This window comes from Macaca mulatta, chromosome 12 (assembly GCF_049350105.2).
Source record: "Macaca mulatta isolate MMU2019108-1 chromosome 12, T2T-MMU8v2.0, whole genome shotgun sequence".
Lineage (NCBI taxonomy): Eukaryota > Metazoa > Chordata > Mammalia > Primates > Cercopithecidae > Macaca > Macaca mulatta.
Window position 1 is genome coordinate 48,229,763 of NC_133417.1, and position 22,554 is coordinate 48,252,316.

Sequence of the window (22,554 nt, forward strand, 5' to 3'; positions counted from 1 at the left end):
TGGTGGGGGAAACACAGACAGTCAGCATATAAAAATATATATGTTAATTTCAGTTAGGAGGAGGGCTGCAGTGAAATTAAAATAAGTAGTGGGATGGAGAGTAACCAGGAGTACTGGAGTACAGCTCTTTTATATATAAGACGGTCAAGGAAGACCTCTGACAAGGTGACATTTAACTGGGAACTGAAGGATAAGAAGGAGCCAGCCGTGTGAAGATTGGGAGGTATTCCAGGTAAACAGGTGGTGTAAAGGACCTACGGCAAGATCAAGTTTAACAGAGAAGGACAAAAACAAGATGAATATGTCTATTCTGGAGTCTAGTGAGAAAGCCATAGCTTTTCCCAAATTCTTACATGTTTTTAGCATATGATCACAGTGTATATTCAATTTTTAAGGGCTGCATCATGGTTAAGAACTGTCTGTGCAGTGACACTGCTTGGATCTAAAGCCTGGCCACTCCTTTCCTAGCTGGGTAACCTTGAAGAAATTGACCTAACCATTCTGGCAGGTTTTCTTACTTATAACTTAGTGATGATAATGCCTACCTCATAAAGTTGTGAGTGTAAGATTTCACAGAATCACTTGGTTAACATTTATTGCACACTTATTTTGTGTCAATGTGTTAGCCACTGTGCTGGGCCCTAGAGCTCCAGAGGCAAGGAAAATACTGAATCTTCCTCATATTAGCCTTAGGCTTCTGTATAATTACCCACAAACTCTCTATGATACAGAGGTTATATACTAAACAAATTATTACTAATTGTTGTAAAGTACTTAGGTAAGTACCTGGAACATAAAAAGTGCTCTTAAAATAATTATACCTTTTTATTTTCCCCTGACTTGACTGTATGGGATAAATAAACCATTTTGTTACATACTCTTAATGATTATTTTTGTTGGCTCTGAGTATCCCCTAATTTAATTAAATCTATAAGAAACATGTTGCTAATTTTTCTACGTCATAAATCACTTCATAAAGAACACCACTATCATGCTTTGAAATCTTCTAAAATAGTGATCACCTGGGTGGCAGAGTGTGGGTGAACCAGTAAAAACCTTACACTGATCCAAATCTCTTGATGGGTTTCTCCAGAGGTTCCTAAATAATAACAACAAAAAAGGTAGTTATGCTATCAAATTCTATCCTGCCTGCTAGTTTATCCTGTAGGAGAGTTATACAATGTTTCAAAAAAAAAAAAAATCAGTTGCCAGAAACCTCGTAATTTACCGTTAAAAGACAAATTTCTGGCTTCTGAAAAAGTCTATTTATGTTAAACTTATAGAATTGGATATAATGGCTAAGAGGCAACAACTGTGGACAGAATGTTTTTAAAATATATTTACCATTCTTTCATAATTTCATGTTTTATCGTAATGTTCATAATGTTAAAAACATTGTCTAAAAATATTATAAGCTTCATATACTAAAGTATTTTATGGACAATGACTTGAGAAAAGTATCAAATGTATAGAGAAACCTAGAAAATTTATCTATGGAGAAACTTCTTGAAAAAATAGTAAAGAAATTCTCCAAACTGCTAAACATTTTAAAAAATAATTGGTGGTATGGAGGTATGCAAATGCAAAGTTGTATAAGGATGATTAACTTGAATCAAGTGAAAATATGAAAAGACAAATATGAGTGATTATTGTGAATTATTGAAATAAAAAGCATCTTTTAAGTAATACCCACGTTGTAATTGTGTAGTAGGAAGCACACATTATAATCTATTTTGTCTAAGTCAAATTTATTAAATGAAATTATATTTATGTATATAGTCTTAAAGTCTGAAAAGTGAATTTCTAAAAGGCATAGTTGACACTTAATAAATATGTTATTGAATTTGCTAATATGTGAAACAAACCTGCAAGGAGACTTTGAGATTAATCCACCTGCTCAATTTTCTAGATGATGTAGTCAGATTCTAAGCAACTTTACTGTAGTAGCAAAGCTAAAACTCTAACAGTTTTTTGCATTGCATTATGATTTATCAATTTTTTCTTTTACTGTTAGGTCTAAAAGTAATATAACTTAACATGCTTTTATGTTACTTTAGCAATTGAAGAGCAATATTCCATATTACTAAATAACAGATTTTAAAACTTATTATTCTTAAATTACTAAAGAATACCATCTCAACATATCAGTATTCTAGATATTAATTTTTCCTATGGTCTACAGTTAATTAAATAATTTTAAAAATAGGTCTTTAATTTTAGACATTTAAAAATATCAGGTCCCAAATAAAAATTCTACAAATTAGGTTTCCCCTGGGGAAAACAACAAAGGCATTATATCATAAATATGTATAGCTACTAACTAAAAAACTCCTATTTCTCTGACATCCATCTATAATGTTGCATCCTTTTATTCTTATTTCATTTTTGTGTTTACAGAAAACTGGGCACAAACCAGAAAGTGTGGATTTGTGTGGAGCACACATAGAATGGGCCAAGGAAAAATCGAGCAGAAAGAATGTCTTTCAGGTAAGAATGTTACATATATTCAGTTTATTCCTGGTCTCTCTAAATCTGAGTTCTCTTGGGTAACTAAAATAAGACTACCTTCTTGTGATGTGTTCATGTACAAGAACTAGTTGTCTGAAGGTCATGAAAGGTGACTCCTCTTCCCAGTTGAATTTTTGGTTTTTTGGTTGTTTTTCTGGTGACTGGTTGCTATCTGGACACAAAATATATGTTGCGTGTTGATTAATATAAACATATAAAAGTCATTGAAGTTTGCAGTATATGTAGTAGATGTCTGGGGTTCAAACATAGGATGTTTGACTTAAATAGATTTGATCTAGAATTTTCAGATGCACACAAACTAAGATTCACCAAGTGTAAGCTAGTTACATTCATTGACACTCTTGCCTTCCAGTCATTAATTACATTTACCAGTGTAACTTACAAGAATGGAAAGGGCTGAACAGCTATTAAAAAAAAAAAAAAAAAAAAAAAAGATTCTTTCATATTGCATACTTTAGTTTTTTGAAAAAAACAACTTGATTCATAATTACAATCATATTCCATTGAATAGCAAGAACCAGATGAAATCCTTGAGAGAGATAAAATTGGAAAATGTAATTTCACATGTTACCAAAATCACCTAATTTGCATGATTTATCTGGCAATTAATAATTTTAGATTATGGAGTTTGATTTTTGTTCTATTTTATATGAAATTTTTATATTTCCAAAGTAACCAGTAATTAGATATATTTCAGGATTTATATAATTTAGTAGAAAAGAGAGATAGATTATGATAATTATTTTTAAATTAAATGTCTTCTGAGAGCATGTTGGCCCTTGAATAGAAGTCAGTTCTTCTGTTCTTAAATGCTTTGTTGAAATTAATAACTGGGTCATATAGAAGCATAGGTAGGTGACATTTTCTACCTATACTCTTCACTGAGGGGAAGAAGCTGGTTTCCAGTTTGGTTTGTATTTTCCAGATGCTATTCAGGTATATCCAAATAATTTGGGTCCATTAAATATTTTAACACATTCTGGAATACATTACTATTCTGGTTCTAGTTTTATTTTACTTAGGTATAGAGATTTTTTGTCAAAAAAGAAAGTGAGAGGATATATACAATTATTATTTGTCAATTAAAAATAAAATTAAGGAAGGAAATAAAAGGGAGAGAGAAAAGATAGAAGAAAACCAAAAACACTTGTCCTGAAGTCAATGCTCTAAAGCTGAACGTGACTAAAATGTGACTTTACAGAATCAAGAAGGAGAAATACACTGTCCTTTAAAGCGAGGAACTATAGATCAGTAACTTCCCTTTTTCCCCAATTTTCTTACTCTTATTATTCTACCATAAATAACACAATTTAGAGGTTACACTCCTAGCCTTATGACAACCTAGATGATCAACTTAAGAAGCTCTGAACTAGACCGGGTAAGCTCAGTGGTAGAGCCTCATTATGTACTGTGAATTTAGCATCCTAATCACCAACACTGTAAAAGACGTTGAAATTTGCCATAGACATTATTCTTGAACAATAGCAATTCTTTGGAGATGGGCTAAGCCAGCCTTTTTCAGTTTCTTCTGTTAATCTTATGAAGAGTTAAATTAGTTCACAAATGAGGATGACAGTCAACTATATATGATGCATAGAGGGCTGAAAATATTGATGAAAAATCATGTATATTTTTATATAACTATGAGCATTATGTGCACAGATATACATGTCAGCCACCTATGTTGATAGTGTGTATCATCCCAATCTTTCCAGGATGTGACTAACCACCTCCTGTTGCAATTTTCTACTTGATTTTTATATTTTTGAATGTAGATCCTTCCAAAGATATTAAAAAGTATTCTCACTTTTGGTAGCTTTCTGGAGGTGAAAATTTTGCCAGCTAGTTTTGTTTATAATGTAATTGAACAGTTGATGGGGCCTCAGTGGTCTTACAGACACTTTTTAAAAAATCTTATACTTTTAGAGAAACAAGAGGTGATCATGAGGATATTGTGAATAACAAAGCGAAAGAAAAGATTCAAGTTTCATGTTCTGTTTCATTCTTTTTGAGTGAATCCCTTGGTTTCCTTGTTGTGCTGAAATCTTTTCATCACCTAAATGCATGAGTTTTGGTAAAATTTACTAATACATATCCATAGATCCAGACTATGAGAGTAAGCCTTTTGAGAGGAACAATATAAATAGCTTTTATAGTTCTGTTAACAAAAAAGCATCGGGAAGGATTTGCCAGAGAGCTAAATCTAGATGACTTGCATCAATATTTGATTAGATACATTAGCTGGTCGAACTCTCAAATGATCAGAATAAACATGATTATATCTCAAAAACATGGTATTAAGGCATTGTTGGACGTTGGAGTGTGTGTGCAATGGTTTCATTATCTACAGAATAATGAAGTATTTCTTCCTGACTGAAAAAGACCATCATAGCTTCAGCTGATGTGCTACATCGGAAATAGCTTTAGAATTCCAAGTTTGAATTAGGCTTGGTGTTCAATCTCAGTCTATGAATTATAGATTACAGATAGCAAGTGACTATTGAGATTTTTGGTTCAAGGAAAATCAAAGAAGAGCAAAATTATAAATAATCTTAAAATTTGAAATCTCTCTTTTAAAAAAAGTTTGATGGATTAGCAATTGTATGCCGCGTAATTACAATGTCTGCAGAGAAGTTGAACTTAAAATGAATAGGAAAACAAACAAAAAATTGTGTGTGCCTGAGAGATGCTTGCAAGTCTCAGAAGCACACATTTGTGACAACCAAAAATGGACAGATTTCATTTATTTCATTTGTTCGTATATGCTCTTTGGATCTTTGAGTTGTTTTCTCTTTGTATTAAAAGCCAAGTTTTCCTTCCTAGTTGAAATCCTATCAAACAGTTGACATGGATTCAATCTTATTTGATTGGTATGTGGAAACATAACAATGACAACATTAATTATTAAGTTTTAGTATTCAACAACTTTCAGTAAATCAGAATGATGCTCGCTTGCTAAGTTTAAGAATATCTACATATTTTATAACAGCATAATCTTTGGCCTAATTGGTACTTCTTAATAAATAATAAAAGAATTAACTTCTATAACAAAGTATATATTAGATGTTATAATTTATATTAAAATATATACATGTATATACATGTGTAAAATATATATACTTATATACATAAAATATATATATGCAAATATACATATGTATATATACTATACCTGTGTATATACACACCTAATAGCTTGACTTTAGGAAATAGAGTAAGCACTTCCACGCACAAACACAGAAAGACACTACACATTTATAAAAGATCATACAAATTCTAAGTTAAAATGGTAAATGTCCATTGCTGCTAACTTTTGTTTAATTCTGCATTTATGTTCATTGTCAAGGACTGTCACAAGTTTGATGTAGTCTGAGAAACCTTTAGCAACTCAGCTATAATGAACTGGGTACGAGTTTTCTTAGTTAAGAGCAACACTAGGTCTTCATCAGGGATAGAGTGAATAAAAAGATTTATGTTCAAACCACATGTTTTAAACATTCCTGCTAAGTGCTAGTTTGCTCTTTGGTGTTTAGCCTGAAATTTAAAGCACTAAGGATTAAAAGGATTACAACATAATCTTAAATAATCCTAAATGTCATTTACAGAGAGATAGTTGTAATAACTAAATAAAACCATGTGAAAGGATGGCAGCATTGTCAGGCAGCTTGCTTCACACAAGAGGGGCTACTGTCACCTTGTTTCCTGGCTGGGCACATTAGGCAGTTACAATCTTTCAGTAGGAAGTTCAACTGAGAAAATGGCTGCAAAATATTTTAGAGCAAGTTTGTTTAAAAAAGAAAAACCTCTTGTTTCCAAATTGAAGGAAATTTTTCAGTTAGGTTTATGCCTTTTCCTTTGAACACAAACCTTTCTGAGTTAAATATTTTGGAAAGTCTAGGGAAAGGAAGTTCGTGACATGGCTATCAAATAGACAACTGATATATCTCTAAAAAATTCCCCAACCTCCAAGGAGATACCCCCCCTTATTAAATATATGAGTGTCTCAAAGCACTATAATTGTTTCCATGTCATTAAATTTAGTACTTATTCTTTACATAAATATTCTGTCATGCGAATTAATTTTGTCTCCCCAAAGAAAATATATAGATAGAAACTATATCCCATATTGTCTTCTACTTATTAAACCAGAAGACTGAACTTTTCAGCTGAATAAGTTGTTACTGCTAAGGGTAGAGTTGCATTCCTTTAGTAAAACGAAACAAAACAGATTCACTCCTGTTTTTTTTGTTTTGTTTTGTTTTTGTTTTTTAAATAGGAATTTGTATCCACAATGTAGGCCCTGTACTCCAAAATTTCCAGGGTGTCAATAGGGAGTAAAGATGAGGAAGATAACTGTTTCCTGGGTCTTTTTCAAGTTATAAGACAGCATTTAAGATAGTTAAGATAATTAAATCATTTTTACTCTAAAAATTTACCTTTTCTTAAAGCCAGACAGTGACTGGGCCTCAGTTTTCCTGAGTTTCCTTTAACAAAGTTTTTAAAAAACATACACTGGGCTCTTCTATAGATTACATGCTTTCAGTAGGATAATTCTACCAAATAATAAATCATGGGTGTTTAGGAATATATGTCAATTGCCTGCTTGCTGCTTGAAAGGCAGAAAAAATTAAATGACTTAAGATGAAAGTCTGTTATCCTCCCCCCGCCACCACCAGTTTGTAACCTCAACAAATATCATGGTCACATTTCCTGGATTTGAGATTCTTTTTCAAGATTCTTTTTCAATATATTAAAATATAGATCTCAGGGGACAGATTCTGTCCCTAAAAGTAAACCTCAGAATAGATTTATCATTATTTATATTACTTTTCTGACTTTGAATGGAGTCTTCTGACAATAATGTATATTAAACATTTTTATGCAATGTTCTCCATGGATATGCATTACATTTAAACATAATTTGATCTTTCTGATCTGAATATGTCTTAGCTTAAAATGTTTAAGTACTACTTAAGTTTATTAATGTGAAGATAATTTAATAACATCTTTAAAAAAACTATAATTTTAAGCCAAAAGGAAAACGGCTGGTATTGTGCTTTTATCCATTTCCTTGTGTTACAAGTGGTGGTTTAAAATAAATCTGAGCTTTTACCAATTTTCTCTTTCATTTTTCAGTGCTCGTAGTTAGACTAAATGCAAAAGGATGATTCTTCACATTCATACATGCATTAGATTTCCAGTAAAGTTGGTTTCACTTTAGAGAATTACTCAAAGTATCTCAAAAGACACGACATTAAAAATAGACCAGAGTAAGAGAAGCATTAATGTCGAATACAGCGTTTTTTGCTCTACAACTTGTCCCCAATCATTTTATCTACCTATTAGGAATTCATCCATCATTCAGGAGGTGCAGTGGAGAGAACACATGAGTCTGGGGACATGTGTTCCAATTTGGGCTGTGTCAGTTGTAACTTTATGTAAAACCCAAGGCAGGATCCTCCTCCAACTTTGTCACGCCAATGAAATATGAGATGACCGTCCTCACCTCACCTGCCCATCTGTGTAAATACTAAAATGAAGCAATCCTATATGTTGTGTGTTTGAGAGCAACTACAAAGAAGTGATTTTAATATAAATACAGCAGACTTTCATTATTCATCTACTAACCACACTATCTCACAATGTTTTGAGGGAAATTCCAGATATGAATTTTAGAAGAATAGGGTTGAGAGGGGTAAATATCTGTGAAATGCAACTCAGAATTTCTGCTCTACTTCTGGTCTTTTTGTCGCCTTCTGAACTTAATAGACTGACATTTAATACAAAACATGAAAATATTTTCATTTATTGTGTAACTAAGAATATAGATCCTTAAACTTATTTTTAATGTGCTATTCTTATCGTGTCATTAATGTAATATCCAATTAAGTTAATCAATGACATATTCAAATTAATACTTAAAAGTATATCACCTTGAAAGCCCCCTACCAAGCTGTTAATAGAAACTTGCAAAAGGTAACTTAGAGACAAGTGTAGCAACTATGTCCCAAGTGAAAGAGGGACAATAGTGACACTTATTACTCCCCTGCTGAGGTATCAGTACAATACTGTTTTTCTGATTGAAGGGAAAGAGATATGATTATTTGTATGATTTTTAGCTTCACTTTTGTTGATGGGGTTACACAGATTTTACACAGAAGGCGACATAGAATTTTATAATTCGAGATTTGATTTAGGAATACGAATGTCAGGGGTATATAAAGATTGAGTGCAAATGATAGAATCTGGGAACAGGAAATAAAATTGATTGTAAGAATCTAGATGAGACCAAGAGAGCATGTTAGCTTTGATGAAAGGAGAAACAGAAACAAGAAGATGGATGGAAAGTACATTCTGCAAATGAAGAACATGCCTATTGGTTCAGATAATGTGACTTGGGAACCATTGTCTTTTTGCAGGTTTAATTTTCTAAGAAATAATAAATCTTTTTTAAAAGATATATTCTGGAGATCTAGAATTAAGATATATAAACTAAGTATATGATTAGGGAAAACAACATGAACTGTATGTTGCCTGGGTGATTCCGTGAAGCTCACTAGTCAAAGTCTTAGACATCAAGGATGTAGGCTCATTTGCACACCTTCATTGTTTCACTACTAGAGGGCATAACGCTGCCTTGCTAGATTCATTCTTTTTGAACTATCAAAGCAGCATGCAACTGGATGACAGTAAAGATTGAAAATAGTAGTATTAGTATATTTTGGTCCCCAATTTTGTATTTCCAAAATAACATAAATCAAAATAAAAATGAAAAAAAAAAAGTCAACTTGCCTTCTTGTGTTTCTAACATTTCAGCAGAAGAATGGATGCACATGACCTAATGAATTCAGACAACTGGATAGCTCACTTCACATTACCTTCTGGAATAGCTGGCTATGTGAGCTCAAAGATACGAGTTGTGCAGTTGTAATAAATTCTGGGTTTTAGTCTGACACCAGGCTAAATGCACCATGCTGTTCTTCATTTACCGACATCATATCGTGAATCCCCTCCTCTCATGGAACATAATCTGTTTCTTGATGTTTTGGTAGAGCTAGTGTGATGGTCTCTATGCCATCCATGGGCTCCTGTGGCTTGCAACGCACTTTCTCTGTATTCCCATAAGCAGAATGAGACTAAGTGAGCCACATGGAGATCAAACCTGAGACTTGACAGGATGTACTCTAACCTGGTCAAAAGAAACCACTGCCACTGGGGAATTTTATGGAGTAAAGTAGAATCAACAAGTGTATGGTTTTTCTACTTGTTATTTTAATCTCATTTATAGAGTATAGAAAATACTATATTGATGCTAGCAAGACAATATTCAAGCCAAGGGATCCTTTTTCGTATCTGTTTCAATATTTTTTAGTTTTAAAGAGAGCAGCCATGTGTATTTCATGCTGTGTATGATTTTTAATAGCAAACAGACTTTTTCCAGAAAAAGGAACAATTTAATCCCTAAAGCTGGTACGTAATAGATGGGGCCAGTAAATGGTATCACATTTTACAGCTTGTCCATAAGGATGACACAGGGTGAAATAAAATTGAGTGCTTTTGGATAGCATAGGATCACTGGCGGATAGATGATGCTATTCAGTTTTTAGAAACATAAGGTAATGAGGCTGGATCTGAAAGCAAGAGAATATATATATATATATACACATACACACACACACACACACACACATATTTTTTTTTCAGTGTTTATATGCCACAAGCCACTGAGCAGGAGGAAAATCTGGGCAGTGGTGAGCAAAGCTGAAACCTCAGAGCAATGTTTAAAGCAATATAAGAAAATAACAAAGCAAGCATCCATAAACAAAGGCTTGAACAGAAAAATAAGTTTAAGAAGAAAGGAAAATGCCCACACTCACGCATAACTGGAAAGGCCACTTATGGCATCTATGCATACAGTCTCTCAATGTAAGAGTTAAACATACTACTAAAAATTTAGCAGAAAAAAATCAAAAGGATATAAAACACTGCAGGGCAGTTAAGGATTCTTGGTATTTGAAGAAGGGAGGAGGCTGCTCTTTTATCTTAACAAAACAGGATGTTGAGAGATGGCCTAAGTGAAACAATGAAATGAAATGGCTGATGCTGGGGAGACATCAGGAAGGAAGCTGTTTGAACTGTTTTCGGATAACACAGATGGGTATGAGATGCCTTAACCAAGACAGAGGCGTTCACATGGAGGGTTTAGATGCATTTCTTTTTAGTAGAGAGCTATTAGATTCTTGACCTCAGCCTCATCAATTTACCTAACATTGTATTTCCAGCACCGGGAGAAATTCTAACAGTCTCACTTTCTGGGTGAACAAGTGCAAACCAAAAAAAATACAGTGGCAAAATTTACAAATTGCTGAAGCACCTCGAAAACAGAAATACCAATACTGAGGATTCCTTTGCCAAGTAACTTAGACCTTGATTATGGTTTTTGTGTGTGTGTGTGTGAAGTTGAATTTAAGCAATGCTTCATTTTCAAAATTCCCATGCCCTTGATCAAGTAAAAGACAAGCTTCTGATATTTGAGATCTGTGATAGATTTGAAATCAATTCATGCAAAGGGAGGTTACACTCTTTTGATGTGTAGGATGTACTGATGAGGGTGGCAGAAAATTATGTGAAACCCTTCTCTTTTGACAGCTATACTGGAACATTTACAACCACAGATGTTATTTGTCCATCAGAAAGGAAAATATTTGTTTCAAGCTACAGGCATTTTCTACCACAGTATCAGAATGAAATTCAACCTCAATTTAACGTTTAATGCATATGAAAATAAATATTTGGAGGGGGCAAATACTACAAAACAATTGAACCCCACAAAATATAACTAGCAATATGGAAAAAAATGCTGGCTTCATTACAAGCAAATTTGTCCTTTTGCTAAAGTAAGGATTGTTCTATTATTAACATAGGAAATCTTAGATGGACTGCACAGAATGCTGCATTATTCATAAAAGCATTGCTGCCATCTGGTGGCTACTTGGCATTTCAACACTGACTTCTCTGATTTGACTTGACTGGGTGCTCTTGGGAGGTATTTAAAGCAGAGCTTTAAGTGGTAAAATATAAATGTGGACATCCTCTGGCCCTACATGTCATTCATTTGAAGGCAGTCCTTTCTCCCTGTCTTGTCGTGGAATGGAGGATTCAGGGGAGGAAATGAGATACTTGGATATCTTTTGTCCTGAACGTGAAAGTATATTTTACATGGCTTATCTACTCTTGGCTGTTGTTGACTGATGAATTTTATCAACATTCATTTCTGTTGGCAAATAAATAAGTATGTATCCAAATATTAAGAAGATTTATTGAATCTAAAGATATGCTATTTTGCTTAAATAAGATTATACATGAGATGCTTTAATCCCTCATTTGGATCCAAGCATGAATTTTTTTAAGTTATCACTCACTGAATTTGACTTTAGAAATAATATAATTTAGAACGTCAAAAAAGAAAATGTATAGAGGTTCATAAAACTTAAAATTTCTTCCCATTTACTCAATTGTTATATTAAATTGGTAGGATTGTTAAATGACTCAAACTCGTAATCCTTCTTCATGGATTTTTAACTTAAATGACAAATACTATTCAGTTCACATTGCACTTTTTGTTGAAAATAAAATAGTTAAAATTTAAGAAATTTTGATGATTCTCAAGCATCAGTGTATTAACTCATTCTTAACAAGAACCAATTAGAATTAGGATATCTCTGTAATTTTAGTATGGTTTTACGTTTCCAATAATTGTAGAAAGTCTCCTTGTATGTAATGAAAACCTTGACCCTTTAAATGGCTATTTATACAGATCACAGGTCTTTGAAGATTATAGGAGATAATGAGTTAAAATTGCCCCAGGAGGAAAGCTGAAGTTTTCTGAATTCTCAGGGATGATATTTAATAGTTAATATTCAGTTTCTAGTGCCTATTTCCCTGTATCATTAAACTGCTTTCTGATTTAGTAAAAGTCAGATAACAAAGAACCATTACACTAAATCTGGAGAATTATATATTGAATGAATATTATGCTTTACAAGAAAATGTGGAAATGCCTATATTGAAAGTAAGACTTTGGGGTTTTATCTTTAAATGTGTGGGTAAGATTTTCAGTCTGTGAATACATACTTGATATTCCCTTTGTTACTAGCTATTTCTACCACTAAAAATAATTTGTTCTTCAAAATACGTAATTTGACTTATGGAAGAATGCTGCTCAACTTCTCTGGGAAGATGGCTCGATTCCCCATCCTTCCTCTGTTCTCCATTCTACCCACATTTAGGAAGAGGATATGAACAACAACAACAATAAAACCTTGCAAAGAAAGTAAAATCAATAATGATTATATCCCTGTCTCTTTCATCTGTAAGGATAAAATTTCAAGTAAATTATTCTCCCAATAGACTTGGATACAACCCTGTGGTGGTTTCTAATGGCTCCATAATAGAGATAGTAAACCTTGTAGCTATGGTCAGGATGCCCCAGGTTTTAGTCATAAGTTGCAAATGTTTGTTTCAATAACGTTTTGCTCTTCGGCAGCTTTTACAGCTACTTAACGCTAAATTCCCATTTAGTCAGGAGGATCATTCATATACTGTAACAAATGATGTTACCTTAAATCCTTTAGTATGTAATTGCTGGATGTTACATTTCATAGTGGGGCATTTGATGGTATATTTATTTATGCTAAATTTTATGAGAGTGACAGCTGTATCTCGGTGGAGGAATGACCCTTTTCTTTTCTTTTCTTTTTTTTTTTTTTTTTGAGACGGAGTCTCATTCTGTCACCCCGGCTTCAGTGGAGTACAGTGGCATCGTGTTGGCTCACCGCAACCTTCGTCTCCTGGGTTAAAGCAATTCTCCTGCCTCAGTCTCCCGAGTAGCTGGGATTACAGGTCCCTACCACCATGCCCAGCTAATTTTTTTAAAAAATATTTTTAGTAGAGATAGGGTTTCACCATGTTGGCCAGGGCTGGTCTTGAACTCCTGACCTCAGGTGATCTGCCCGCCTAGGCCTTCTGAAGTGCTGGCATTACAGGCCTGAGCCATGGCGCCTGGCTGACCCTTTTCTTTCATAGGAATCTAGTTTCAAAACTTTTTAAGCAAATAGTTTCGTCATATTTGCCTTCTGGCTTAGGCTAGGTTCCCCTGAAAGCAAAATTTGAGACTAGTAATTGTGTGCAAGCAGTTTGTTTGATTGCAGAAAGCAGAAATTAAGAACTAGCAAGAGTGAAACAGAAGGAAGAAAAGCCAATGCAGAACCCATTATTGAGTTGGTCACAGGGTGGCTAGGACACTTGCCAGAATTTTCCACGCAAGGATGGACAGGATGAAGCATTTGTTCTTTAGCTCCTGAGCCTTTGGTTTCTGGGTGCCTCTGGGAGGGGATAATGTCTTTAGATCTTGAGTTTCAGGCTGTTCATGGATGGGTGTGTCAAGAAGGCTTTTTCAGGTTTCCTACTCTGCAGAACCAGGAAATATCCACAGCAGAAAGTAAAAGATGTCTAATGTGTGCTGAGGCAAGATGCAGTCAATACCAAGGAGTTGAAGTCCACACAGAACTGTTGCACCAGCTGCAGCTGTAGTGACACCCACATAACTAAGAGGATGTGAGGCAGGGCACAGGAAGCATCTGATGCAATTTACCTCTTGCAATATTCAAATTTACTTGTATCTCACGTTAAATCTAATCTGTTGCCAAGTCTTCAAGATGGTGGCTGGCCTCAATCTCTACAAAAGAACTAATAAAAAAGTTAAAAAAAAAAAAAAAGAAAAGAAATATAAAAGCTCTACTCCTCCACTGCAACTGTGTATGAGGCTGTATTTGGTATTTATCATCTACCACCTTCACTCATTCTAGATTTTCTTCATCCTCAGCCAGGAGGAGTCTAGTCAGTTTTGTTTGCCTGATGAAGTCAATCAGACCTTCGTATATGCAGGGTCTGAACCTTTGATTTTTTTTTTTTTTCACATTGTCACGCCCTGTTCACTGTAGTTGACAGTTCACTGCTCTCATCAGGCCTAGACGCACCACGAGACATCTCAGTGAATCATCTGACTTCCAGTTTTATTCTTCCTCCTGCCACTGTGCATATGCAACCTTACCTTTTCATTATAATTAGGGTCAGTTATCCCCATGAATATAGTAGTTATTTTAGTTGCCTGCTTGTACACATCTTGAGTATCCATAGTTACCATGCAGTGGTCATAGCTTTAAGTTCATGATACTTACTAATCCCTGTTAGAAGCAGAACTCTCCCATATCCCAAGAATAAGAATCTCTAATCTAGCAGAGCCAAAGTTGCAAAACCCAGAAGCATAAATGCTGAAGATAGGTTACTACAGGGGCTACTCTTACTTCTACCTTTTGGTCCTTGGACACCTGTATTCCACCTACTGGAGATACCATGTCATGTAACATCATGTATTCATGGTATACCATGCATTGATTCAGTGAATATACTGCATCTTGGAATACTGAACCCCAAAAAACAGGATCCTGTCTCCAAACTACTACCTAAGCAGACACTTTAAGAGGTCACTTCATTGTTAGATCAGGTTGATTTCTTCCAAGTGATGTGACATTTAGTAAGAATGGCACATCTTAAGGTTACATGCCTGGTGTTGCAGTTTCCTCATTTTCTTGATTTGAGGCAATATCATGAATCACCCCACATTGCTAATTCAGCATTCTTAAAGATCTGGAGATCTTTAAGACACCAGATCTTAAAGACACCATAAGCAGAGAAAGCAAACCCACAGAGTTAATGTCAATTCCAGTGAGAATGAATCCTTGTTCCCCCAAGGACTGAAGGGGTCTGATGTTGTCAGTTTGCTGTCAAGCACCTAGTTTGTCCTGAAGGGGTCAGTATCTGCCTCTGCTGCTGGAAGATCATGGAATCAACAGTAGTAAGTAGCCTTGAGGAGAAAAAGCCATGATGCTGAGTGTGTGCCGCATCTCCATCTCTGCCACATGGCCACTCCACTCATGGGTCTATTGTGCATGTTCTAAGTGACTAAAGAGAGGCTAGAGAACTTCAACTGACTAGTCATCTGGTGCATTGGCTTACCCTCTGGTAGATGTAGATAAGGGTCTGCATGCCCTGGACACACTCTTATGAATCCTCTAATATTTGCCAGACTTCTTGTTTCTAATCTTTCAGACTGTCTCCTTCCAGGCCTCTGAACAGCAGGAAAAGTCACCTTCTACTGCCTGGAAATCAGTCTATATTCTAACCTCAGGCTACCTCCTCTTGATTACTTCTTGTATCTCTGTCCCATGGGCGGATTTCTCTTCACCACAGTCCTATAAGATGACTGGGTGGGTGTAGGGTGCAGCTGCAGTCTTTTTTTTTTTTTTTTTTTTTTGGCTCACCAACAAACTGAGCTAACCCATCCATGAGTCAGGTTTGAGGTTTTTATTCATCATTCATCAGCTGGCTTCAAGCATCTCCATGAAGCCCTAGGGGTGATCTCAGGGAGAGACACCAGTGTTAACAGTGACAGGTAAAATGGGAATTTGATCCATCTGTTCATGGAACTTTCTTAAGCCCTCTAGACCTGTTTGGGACAAATTCTGAATACAGCATTTCAATCCGTGGATTGTTGCCCACTCTCTGATTCAGTGAATTCAAAAACACCCAGGTCATCATGAGAAGCTGAAGCCATAGAGTTGTCTGATGTCTTATAATTAGATGTTCCTTCTCTATTCTGACCCAGCAATAGGCCAGAAGGTACTTTTCAATTGGGAAGGATATTTTTGCTGTGGAAGGTAAGGCCTTCCTCCAGAACCTTATAGACTTTTGTTGTGAGGCTGTTAGTATAACCTACTACACACTCCACAGTAATATTATATTTCACTTTCTCACTAAATTTTCTGAATCATACACCCAAGAGTCAAGGAGTTCACGTGACAGCCTGGACCTGCTGCAGGCATTGATAGTTATGAATAGCCACCCTGATGTATGAATGACATTCAGAAATACTCCTATTGTCCAATCTACTAACTTACCTAGTGATGACAGTCCAGGGCTTGTGGTCATATCACCATATAAGAATATCTGAGTGAGGCCAAGATTCCTGATTGTCTGCAGATAGTGGTAGTTTTAAACCCCTAAATATTGGGCTAGTTTGTTACAGAGCAATAGCTAATTGATACAAGTAATGTCTACAGATACAATAGTTCGATTTTTACAAGAAATGGTGACATTTGAAAGTCAAGTTCAACTGGTATAACGGACCTTGGAAAAAAGGTAATGAGACCACAGTTCTTGGTGTCAGCTTCTAATAATTAATTATCAAGCACTACCTCCATAGAGACTTGTAGAGAACATGCAGGTGGTGCCATTTCATCTGGTCATGTAGCTTTTCTATTACTCAGATTGTTTATTGAAATAGCTGCCTAACAAAGTTAACTTCTGGGAAGGATGCCAGGTTACACGGAATCATACCAGAGTCTTAGAATCACTTTGGGCTTTCACCCAAAGTTTTTGCAACATTAGGTGGAGGCAATATAATTTGGCTTGAAAAGTTACAAGGGAAAAAAATGTCAGAAAATGCTCATGGAACAGGGTGTTCAGAGTCTTCAAGATAGGATCTTTCTTGGTCTCCTGAAAATCAGAGAAAATTGAATATCTGTGATTTTTTTTTAATAGTACGAACCAGCAGAATCCAGGGTTGTTACAGATCACTACTAGGCTAACAACTGTAGAAGTTCTAACCCCAAAATTGAGCTGTAAGACATATAAGAGCAGATAGAGCTACAGTTGGAAAATCTAAACATAGTCTAAAAGTTTTTGCACTTCAAGAGCTTCTAGAGGAAAGAAAAGAAATTTGATTTCTGTGCTGCTGATTGAAAAGCTAAAAAATTACCTGAGAAAATTGTATTTGACATATTTTTATTGCAAATGGTATTTTGCTATTTGTTTCTAAAAGTTGAAAAAGATCCTGCATGTTAAAAATCACCAGTTTAGAAAAAAATGTGAAGTCTATATTTCTTTGTATTTGGAATTAAGTATTCCAACAATTTCTTTAATTTAAAAAAATGTACACATAGAAAGTGTTGTTATTATTCTGGAGAGTTTTCGTAGGATATTCCAGGCCAGTGATATTTATTTGGGTAAGGTGAACATGCAATTCTCAGACTTGCCTTTGTTAACTTTTAGGTTTTTTCTTTCCCAAAATATGTAAACAAGATTTAACTTATTTCTTTCTGAATTTTTCTGACATAGATAAACCAAAGATAAGCATAGTGTATTCATATTAAAGCTTCATAACACTAAGTCTGTTCTATCTTGGATTGAAAATTTATTTGAATTCTTTCAATTAAATTAAAATTTAAAATTTCAACAAAATATATTATTTCTAAATCTATTTTAGGTTAACTTCAGGAATAGAAACTGATGAAAAACAGGGGGTAAAATTATTCAGTTACATCAAACTCTAGGTGTTAAGTGATTTTTTTTCAGAGTTATTTTAGAAACTGGGTGTTCAGTTATTATTTTTTCATAGTACTGAGTAGAGCTCCAGAAACTTGGAAGAGTCAGTTTTCAAAAATGTCTAATTTATGGTGAGGAAACTGAATAACATTCAACTATTTCCAATTGTTTCCCACTATGTCCTTTGTTCCACAGTTATTTTAAATAAATTTTCCCACTTCATATAAAATGTCCTTTTGATAATACTATCAATTTATCTTGTAAAGTCACGCAAAATTATTTTTTTCAATGTAATACAAATCAAACTATGGTGAAAATTTCAGTGATAGGAGAAAGTAGCTGAAATATATTTCCAGTACAAGCTCTAAGCAAGTAACTAAGACTTGGATTATGTAGAGTGCTTACTTGCTGTTGATGAATACTATTTTGCTGGGCCCTAAAACAGGGCAGACTAAAGGTCGTTGGTAGTTGCCATTATAAGAAGGTAGATTGCTTTTACAAAAGATATAATTTGGAAACAATATATATCTATGATTGTTATGTTTCTTATTTTGTTCACTTAGCATGTTTTGTTAAATTTACTTATTAAAAATGAAACATTTCTGATATGATTTTCTATTTTAATGACTCCAATCTGACTCAGAGGCAGAGAGATAGAGGTCTCCTTAAATTATTTTGCATAGGGTTTCCATTTTTTGGACAAAATTCTTACACTTTTTTTCATAAACTTTGCTTAGGATTTGCTCATGTTTCTAAATAAATAAAATATAAATAAAAATAAGTCAATGAAGAAAATACTAACAGGACAATACAAAGGACCAAGTATCATTAGAGTTTTGGTTTATCATAGTTCCGCGTATGGCCCCTGTATCAGCCAAAATAGGCTACCTATGCTTTGGGAACAAATTTCTGTTGTTCAGCTCCATACTGTCTTCACTTTGAGATCCAGGTTGATGGAATAGTCTCTTTCTGGAAGGGTGTGACAAGCAACATGTTTGCCATTAAAGCTCTTACCTGAAAGTGGCATATGTCACACCTGTCTTCATTTCATGGGACTAAGGAAGTCACAGAGCCAACAAAGCACAAATGCATAAGCCCTCCATATGTACGGTGACAGCAGGAAGAAACACTAGTTGGCGTGGTATAGAATTGTAGACCCTACGACAGTCCCTACACAACTAAATATTCAGATCACTTGCTAAATCTAAATAAAGGTTTGTCATAGTTGTTGTTGCTATTGTTTAAATGAGGTAAAATTTCATAAAGCCATTCCAGAGATAAAAGCACATTTAACGTAATTTGAGTACTTGTAATTGATGGTAACATAATGACTCATTTCAAAGAACCATTCAGCTCCTTTGATAAACACTGTTGAGTGTCAAGTTATTCAACAACATATGTCAACCTGCAGACCGATTCGTATCTATTTTTTAAATTCAGAAGTGTTGGGAATATGGAAAATTTGCATCAATAATTATTTAAGTCCAAAGCAGATGCATAAATCATAGGAGCTGAAGGTCAAAGAATTCAGGGTGAAATAAGTATTTTCTGAAGGTGACAAAAATGAGGTAACGGTTGAAAGTATTTGCTTTCAGTAATTGAAACACATAAATAGGTTTCGTCCTTTTTCCAGTAGTAAACGAATATATGTTATACATCATCAAATGAATTGTTGTTCTACTCACAGATATTTGTATACCATCTTTAAAGATAGAAAGTGCATACATATCCTACATAAATTTTTTTGGCATGTTGGGAAATGCTCTGCTGAGAAGATATGCTGTTGGGCTGTTGGGTATCTTTGTTATTGAAATAATTATTTTCTAGTATACAAATATCTAGCACAAAAACAATTTAGCTAGTTTTATGAAATATATCCATGTGGGCATGGATACTAAAGTGATAATATTAGAATGGATGGCAGAGAGAATGATGGTCGTTAATGTAAATTGCTCAATAGAAAACCCCACATTTTACTTGGGAAAAAAACCATCTGTATTTTCAGAATGAGGCATAAACCTCATTTTTAATGCTCTAGATTTGTTGCAACAAGTAAAAACTACTTTAATTTTAGCAAAAGTACCAACTAGTGTCAGTGAAAAATGATTGCAATTCAACTCTATGTATGTAACTATCATGGCAAACTAATTTTATAGAGTGTAGTTTTTTTTTTTTTTTTTTTTTACTTTGAAGACATTGGTGTTAAATCCTATTTTTCTAGTGTAGAGCATATTGGTTTAAAACAAACAAAGAAAAAGGCCCTCAAACAACAGTCCCAGTAAACCAAGTTGCAATTAGCTGCCACTCCTGGGAAATATTCTAGGATATGTGGCTGGCACTTGAAAAATTTACACCTTCTAAGGAAAAGCAGAAAAATTCTGTCAAACAATTAAACTGATTGGAATTCCCAAGAATATAAAAAACCAAAATGAGTCTTATGTTAGAAAAGATTAGGAAATAGTTCTGTATGTGGTTGCAAATTGGAGCAGAACAAGTAAGATTTTTTGCACCTTGTATAAATCATTTTTTTCTTTAGAACAAATATGAGGCAACTCAAGGAAAAACTCCTAGTACTAGTTTATTTTAAAAAATTACACATGTTAGAGTTTGAAAATGTAATTAGTTAAATTACCTCAAAATAGCAATAGGATACATAGTTGTTAGTAATATTTTTGGATAAATGAATGAGATGGTTGTTAAATCTATGTATGAATATACATTGGACAACTAAGTTGGTTAAAAGTAAAATCCATATATTACTGTTAAAGAATGTAGAAGATATCAAGGTGAGAAACATTCAAATTAAGAGTAAGATAGAAGAAGAAATTGGCACTTCTAAGATTCAATTAGGATAAACTCTTAAAACATTGATTAAAAGAAAACTGTCCAGCTCAATGGAAAGGGAAGACGCTATTGTATCTGCCTTTCCTAAGTAAATATATTCCAAGGTGTTATAAAAATTTAGAACATCTTAGATTCTCAAGGAAATAAAAATTTTCTTGTTTAAAAGGCTCTGTGTTTGGTAGATATCTTGAAGAAAGAGAAATGACTACGGTTTGCGTGTTTCCTATGCCAAATATTTCTATGCTAACATCTTCAAATATGGGTTCATTCTGTTCAAATTCTCTAATTTATATAGAAATTAAAAGCTTATTAAAGTAATGCTTCTCAAACTTTTCCATTAAGCTCTAAAGAGAGAATAAAGTACTTTGAAAGTCTGGAAAGGGGTCAGAGATAAAGATACAGATTTAGGGATTTTCAGAATTTAGATGATATTTAACACTTGAGGTTGAATTTTTGCCATAAAAGCTGTAATTTTTGTCACATATAAAAGAAATGAGTCTTATACAAGTCATGATCCTTACAATCAAGTTGCTCTTCAGTTCCTAAATTTCACTATCATGGTGATTTTATTGTATTTTTTTAAACAGTACTCCTTTTCAGCTGATGGCAGAGACTCTTGATCTTTAAATTAATATCGCCTCAGTGAGTCATCCTTCATTAGTAAGATGAAGAATGAATTCTTTTACCAAATTAGGCTCTGACCATTTCCATGAAGATAAAGAACAAAATAATCCTGAATTTTAAATCTCTGACTTGGTTATGCATATACACCTTCCAACTGGAAAAAGCATTCCAAATCACTTCCTACAAGTTATAAATTTGTTAAAAGGTTTTTTTTAAGTCAAGCTACTTTTAAAATATTTATTATTTTTACTATTTCTTTGATTATACTGAGAAAATTGAGGAAAATTATTCAGAACAAAATCATTCTCAGTGATATATTGGCCACAGGATTATGCTACCAATCTTGCAAACGTGCCTGTTAATTGATAAATGTATACATCCCATTACATGCAAGTATCAGTACCTTTTTTTACAGAAGTTTTCTGCAATGAGGTATACATGTTTTGTTGATGGTTTTAAGAAAGTATTTCTCCATTAAATATTAATCTCTGTTACATATTCTTTTTTTTTTTTTTTTTTTTTTTTTTAAGACAGTCTCGCTCTTGTCACCCAGACTGGAGTGCAGGGGTGCGATCTTGGCTCACTGCAACCTCCGTCTCCTGGGTTCAAGCGATTCTCCTGCCTCAGCGTCCCAAGTAACTGGGACTACAGGCGTTCACCCCCACGCCCTGTTAATTTAGTATTTTTAGTAGAGACAGGGTTTGGCCATGTTGGCCAGGCTGTTGTTGAACTCCTGACCTCAGGTGATCTGCCTGCCTCCGCCTCCCACATATTCTTAACCAACTACATAGTTTTTATAAAACTTCATTTGATTTTAACTTTGCTTAAAATGTTGCCACGGTAGTCTTCAACCTTGTAGACATTTCTATTTTGCTTTGAATCTGATCTTCTTGGTGTTTACAACTTAAAATACAATTTTTACCCATCCTGATCAGTAGTTTTTCACTTGTATTACCTATATTTGAAAGAATCTTAATATTATTTAGCATTTAGCTATTTGACCCATTGGTAATATTTAATGTGTTCGTAATTTATTTTGCTGTATAGTATGAAGTAACTCAAGTACTCTGCACATTCAATACCATTTGGTAATTAATGAATTGCTCTTCTAAT

General features: G+C 34.2%; 1 protein-coding gene across 1 annotated transcript in view; it reads left to right on the forward strand.

The window, feature by feature from the left end:
- Positions 1-22,554, forward strand: part of ARHGAP15 (Rho GTPase activating protein 15) — a 629,252-nt gene that overhangs the window by 122,885 nt on the left and 483,813 nt on the right. The window contains exon 6 of the mRNA NM_001258096.1: positions 2,398-2,487. Coding sequence (NP_001245025.1) covers positions 2,398-2,487 — 90 coding nt within the window. The remainder of the gene's footprint in view (positions 1-2,397; positions 2,488-22,554) is intronic.